At 51.7% G+C, this 6,051-nt stretch overlaps 1 protein-coding gene across 1 annotated transcript in view; it reads left to right on the top strand.

The window, feature by feature from the left end:
• Nucleotides 1-10: 10 nt before the first annotated feature.
• The window catches only part of MACROD1 (mono-ADP ribosylhydrolase 1), a gene marked incomplete at its 5' end in the record, with an annotated part of 187,195 nt that continues 181,154 nt past the window's right edge, over nucleotides 11-6,051 (top strand). Inside the window, 1 exon segment of the mRNA XM_014588329.1 lies at nucleotides 11-126. Within this exon segment, the coding sequence (XP_014443815.1) occupies nucleotides 11-126 (116 nt within the window).

Here is a 6,051-nt window from a genome sequence, read left to right as displayed (position 1 = left end):
CAGCGGGAGGTGGGGCTTGGGGGGCGGCGGCGGTGGGGCCGAGAGCCCGGGTGCGCACCTGGGCCCCCCTGGCCATGGCGGCGAAGGTGGACCTGAGCACCTCCACCGACTGGAAGGAGGCAAAATGTAAGTGTAAGCACGAGGGGGGCGCGAGGGACTAGGGTGGCCCCACGTGGGTCTTCCCGGCCCGGACAGCGCTCTACGAGCAGCCTCTTTGACCCAAGAGACCTGGGGAAGTCGAGGCCCCATCTGCTCTGGAACGGACCCCTCCCACCACTACAGCCACGCCCCTCCAGTGCCCAGCACCACTGACCAGTTCTCTCAGACCAGGGCCAGTAGGGTGGTGTGAGGAAGGCGGCCTTTCCCCCCTGGAATGGGTCACAGGGCACCCAGAGATCATTCAGGACCGGGCCACCTTACTCCCATCTGCTGGAGAGAAACTGAGACCCAGGGCAGGAGCTGATTTCCCCAAGGTCATCTGGAAATGTGTGGGAGACACGAGGTTGGGATCCCAAACTCCCCCTACTTGGCACGGCGTGGTTCTCAAGTGGTGGCATGTGAGGCAGAGTGGCAGGGAATGGACTGGGGGGACAGCTGTGGGGTCAGATAGCTCCAGAGTGACCTTTTCTGGCAGGCCTGTCCTGCCTCCACTCCAGCCCAGCCCTCCCTTGAGGCAGGCCTTCCTGGGCACGTGGGCAGGTGCCCTTTTGACCTCCTAGCTGGGCCCTGGCCACTCCTTAGCAGCCTGCCCCTTCCTGGGGAGTTGTTAGAGGAGATGGGCCCAGGGCAGAGAAGGGGTGCTGTGCCAGTGAGAACCCGTGACACTCCTAGGAATCACACTGCTCCCCACCGCAGGCGGGAGTCCCGGGACTGAGGAGGAGGGAATCTGTCCTGCAGCTCCAAATAGCTCAGTCAGCTGCCCCTGCCCTTCAGCCTCTGCCCGGGGCTCCTGTGACTTCCTGGCTGGAGCCCACTTCAAAAGAGCAGGGAAGGCGGCCCATTGGCTGGGCGCTTGTGGAGTGGGTGGGGCCATGGGTGGGAGGCCAGCCTGGGGCTGACCAGGTTGGAGGTAAAGGAGTGGCATCTGTCTCAGTATGGAGACTGGCCTTAGGAGCCAGAATGATTTTCCACTGTCGTGAATTGCCTTGCCTGTGACCAGATCTTAAAGGGCAGGCAGGAAGCACTGACTTGACTCCCTGAGGAAAGGGAAACCCTCCCAGGCCATCTGTCTTGTCCCCAGAACACCCGCCCAGGCAGGGAGTGGGGGCTAGCAGGACCTCTGCAGGGGAGTCACTGTCCCCATAGGCAGCCCTGCTGCCCCTGTTCTCTGTCAGAGCAGCGATCTCGGGTGGTGGGAGAGGGCTAGGGTGCAGGTCCGCAGCTCTTCCTAGGATCCAGCACTTGTCCCCAGCTCCCTCAGTTTCTTGGTACCACTGAAAAACGGCAGACCTGGGACCCACAGGTGGCATGGTGGTTGAAGCACTGGGCTGGCCTCCCACATAACTGACCGTGGTTTGAGTCCTGGGTCTGATGACTTGCTTTCTCACTTTCCCTCTCTCTCTAGTTGAATAAAATAATAATAATAATAAATAAAATTAAGAAAGTAATTTTTTTTCTTTTTAGAGAGAGATTTTTGCTATAGGGCACATGCACTCTCCAGAGAAACAGAGACAGAGAGATAGAAAGTGAAAAATCACCCCCCAGGGTGGATGGCCATGCCACAATCTCTTCTTCCTCATTCTCCTGGAGATTTTGGTTAAAGAAAATAATTCTTAATTTTTTATTTTTAAATGGGACCAGAAGTTAATGTAATGACTACGTTGCTGGACTCTGAGGTTCACATCCCAGACCCGGTGGCTTAAAACTCACTCCGGGTGCGTGTGTGCCCAAGATCCCAAGAGGAGATTGGAGAAGGGATTGCAGAGCGGCCATCCCCACTGGGGGGTGATTTCTCGCTTTCTGTTTCTCTGTCTTTCTCTGTCTGGCGAGCTCACAGGCCCTATAGCAAAAACCTCTCAAAAAAAAAAAAATTTTTTTTTTTTGAGAGGTTTTTGCCTTAGGGCATGTGTGCTTGCTAGACACAGACAGAGAAGAGTCAGAGACAGGGAAAGTGAAAAATCAACCCTCCAGGGGGAATGGGCATGGCACAATTCCTTCTCTGTTCTCCTCTTGGGATCTCAGGCATGCATATGCACCCAGCATTTTCGAGCCACCAGGTCCCAGACTTGAACCACAGTTGGCCATGTGGGAATCCAGTGCCCATACTACTTGCTGGCTCCCATGCAGGCATGTTTTTAAAACTGTCACACTCGTGGGTCTGACCACGCTGGTAGGTCTGGGGGGCTGCCACAGCTAAACTCTGCTTCTGGTTGCAGTCTGAGCCTGGAGCTTGAAGTCCCTGCACTCTTTGTCTCAGTACATTCAAGTTACACTGTGAGCTGAGTTAGGCGTCTAGGCCGTTGTATACGGCCAAGTTGCCATGCATCCGCCATTCTGACCAGCAGGTGGAACCTTGCCATCACCATCGAAGAAGCTTCTTTCCCATTAGTGCCCCCTAGAGCTGCTGACTCTTTTGTCTTTTCATTTCGTCTGTTCTTGAACTTTGTATAAACAAAAGCATTTGTGTTGGCCCTGTAGCCTACTGGGGAAGGGAGCTAGATCCTACATGGCCAACTGCAGTTCAAATCCCGACTCTGGCAACTTGAAAAACATGCCAGGCTGGGGACCAGCAGGTGGCATTGTGGTTAAGGTGCTGGATACTCCCACATGGCTGACCAAGGTTCAAGTCCTGGACCTGCTGGCTTGGTTTCTCACTTGCTCTCTGTGTCTCTGGTCAAATTAAAATAAATGAATGAAAAAAGAAAATAAAATTAAATAACTAATTCTTAAAAGAAAAAAAAAACATGCCAGACTTGTGTGTGTGTGCATCCCCCAAAACCCCAACAGAAGGGAAAAATGGAGAGAGAAGATTGCAGTATGATCATGTCCCACTGAGGGGTGCTCTCTCTCTCTCTCTTTCTCCCTCTCTATCTCCCTGTCTCTCTGATAAGCACCCATACCTTCTGGAAATTAAGAGGGGGACAAAAAAAAAAAAAAAGAAAAAAAAAGAAGAGGCATACAATGCGACTTTATTTTTCATGGAAAAAATGAATTTAAAGTATGATTTATTGGGGGCTGGCAAGTGGCATGGTGGTTAAAAGCACTGGACTTCCACATTGCTGACCATGGTTAGAGTCCCAGACCTGGCGGCTTGCTTTCTCACGGTTTTTTTTTTCTCTTACTCTGTCCCTCTCTGGTCAAATTAAAAATAAATAAATAAACTTAAATAAAATGATTTTTTAAAATACTTTTAAAAAGTATGGATTTATTTTGGTACAAAAAATTTTTGAACTCTATATGTAGGTTTTTCTACTAAATTTGTTTGTTTTTAAGAGGTTTTTCTATTAGGGTACATACATGTGCTTGCCAGAGAGAGAGGGAGACGGAGACAGTGAAAGGGAAATTGAGAAATCACCCCTGGGGGATGGCCACACCACAATCCCTTCTCCTCCATTCTCCTCCCAGGATTGTGGGCACACATGCAGCTGGCGTGATGTGGAAGCCACCAGGTCCAGGACTCTAATCATGGTCGGCCATGTGGGAGTTCAGCCATGTAACTGCTGTGCCATCTGCTGGTCTCTTCCGTGAACTTCTTGAAGACCCTCTTGTGCAGTGCTTCCAGTTCCTTCTACTCGGTCTCCATGTGATTTCCCATGTTATCGGGTGTAGCAGTGGTCTGCTCTTTTCCTTGCCGTGTAGGATTTTGTCACATCAATGTGCAGCAGTTTGTTTACCCATTCACTGGTTCCTGGGCATTCGTAATACTTGTGAACGGAGCTGCTCTGACATTTACATGTCTTTGGTGGACATGTGTCTCCTTTTCTCTCAAGGACATACTGGAGAGGTCTCCAAATGCTCATCTGCCTAAGATGAACCGCTTTTGAAGACTGACACACGGGAACCAGCAGTTAGCGTAATGGCTATGTCGCTGGATTCCCACGTAGTCGACTGCGGTTCGCATCCCGGACCCGGTGGCTTAGAACTCACGCCGGGTGCGTGTGCGTGCGTGCCCAAGATCCCGAGAGGAGAATGGAGGAGAAGGGATTGCCACGTGCCCATCCCCCCCCGGGGAGTGATTTCTCACTTTCTGTCTCTATGTCTCTGTCTGTCTGTCTGGCGAGCGCACGCGCCCTATAGCAAAAACCTCTCCAAAAAAAAAAAGACTGACACACAGTGGGACCGGCAGATGGTACAGTGGTTAAGGGCGCTGGACTCCCACATGGCTGACTGTGGTTTGAGTTCCAGACCTGGCGGCTTTCTCTCTCTCTCTCTGTCCCTCTCTGGTCAAATTAAAATAAATAAGTAAATAAATAAATAAAGTTAAATAAAAAATAATTATTAAAAAAAAAAAGGACCAGCAGTTAGCTGAAATCCCATGTAGCCGACCATGGTTCAAGACCCAGACCTGGTGGCTTAAACTCATGCCGGGTGCATGTGTGTGCATGCCCAAGATCCCGAGAGGAGAATGGAGAAGGGATTGCGGCGTGGCCATCCCCCCTGGGGGGTGATTTCTCACTTTCTATCTCTCTGTCTCTATCTTTCTGGCGAACGCACACGCCCTATAGGAAAAAACTTCTAAAAAAAAAAAAAAAAAAAAGACTGACACACAGTAACCAAACTCACAGGAAACTGAGGGCTGAGGTGCAGTAGGTCTGAAAACTCATACCAGGGCAGGGTCTCCTCTCCTATAAAGCCATATGGAAACCAAATTGCAGTCTTTTTTTTTTTTTTTTTTTTAGATATTTTGCAATAGGATGCACGTACTTACCAGAGAGACAGAGAGAGATAGAGAGACAGAGTGAGAAATCATCTCCTGGGGGAGATGGCCATGCCGCAGAGTTTGGGCACACATGCACACCCTCCCAGTGTGTTTTAAGCCATTGGGTTGGCCATGTGAAAGTCCAGTGCCTTAACCCCTATGCCACCTGCCGGCCCCATCTAAATCATGTGTTCTTGTCCTGGGGCTTCATGAAGCATTCTCGAAGCTAATTCCACTGCTCTGGACAGGATGGGAAAGCTTCCCTGCTTGGGAAGGGGCCACTCACCTGCCAAGGAGCCCCTTCCCCGGGCAGCTGCTCAGTGGTCTACGTGGTCTACGTGCAGAACCCCGTTCCTGCTCCAGGCCCAGGTACAGGAGGCCCCAGCTGGTCTTCAAACAAGAGACCAAATTAGGCTCCCTTTCCCTAACTCCAAGAGAAATTACCCACTTCCGTGGACCTGTTCTCCCTCCAGGAAAATAAAGACCATCAAGCTGGATCTTCCTGGTGAGGAGAGATTTAGACTCTTAGGGAGACTCCTGTAGGACTGATTTCACTGGCCAGGGGTTCATCTCTCTGATCCGCTTGGTTCTGGGGCTCCTCGTTATATCTCGGGGTGCCTTTGCATCAGGAGACTGTGAGGACTGTGGTGCTATAAAGGCAGCTGGACATGAGGGGACTTGTAGTTGGGCCCCTGGGAGCGCCTGGGGGCTGTGTCCCCAGGAAAGGCCTAGCCTTGGATCCTCATCCCAACTTGCATGGGGACAGAACTACGTGACATGGAGCGTGGGCATCGGGCACAGGCAGGCCCCCATGCTGTTGCTCCCACACTCCCTGAGCCTCGGTTTCCTCATCTGGAAAATGGGACCAACAGCGCCTGCTTGGAGGTTGAGCTGGGACCATACAGGAAAGCTTTTTGTACACTCACGGTCTGCAGAGGATCCTGGCACCCCCACCTTCCTTCTCCTCGCCCCTCAGGCCTTTCTCCTCTATGCTCTGTGCAGGGCGACACTGGGCTTTCAGACTCGTCTCAGGGGCTGGAGCCCTGCTCCTGCCCATCCTGGCCCACGTGTCCTCTTCCTGGTGGTTCGCGACAGGGCTCCTGTGTTCAGATCACACTGGGCAGAGGTGAGGACTAATTGCAACCCTTCTGGGGTTTCCTCCAGAGTGGATGATTTATCTGATTTGACTGCTG

The sequence above is a fragment of the Tupaia chinensis genome, unplaced genomic scaffold, assembly GCF_000334495.1.
Source record: "Tupaia chinensis unplaced genomic scaffold, TupChi_1.0 Scaffold000273_1, whole genome shotgun sequence".
NCBI lineage: Eukaryota > Metazoa > Chordata > Mammalia > Scandentia > Tupaiidae > Tupaia > Tupaia belangeri.
This window is presented reverse-complemented; position numbering and strand designations above follow the sequence as displayed.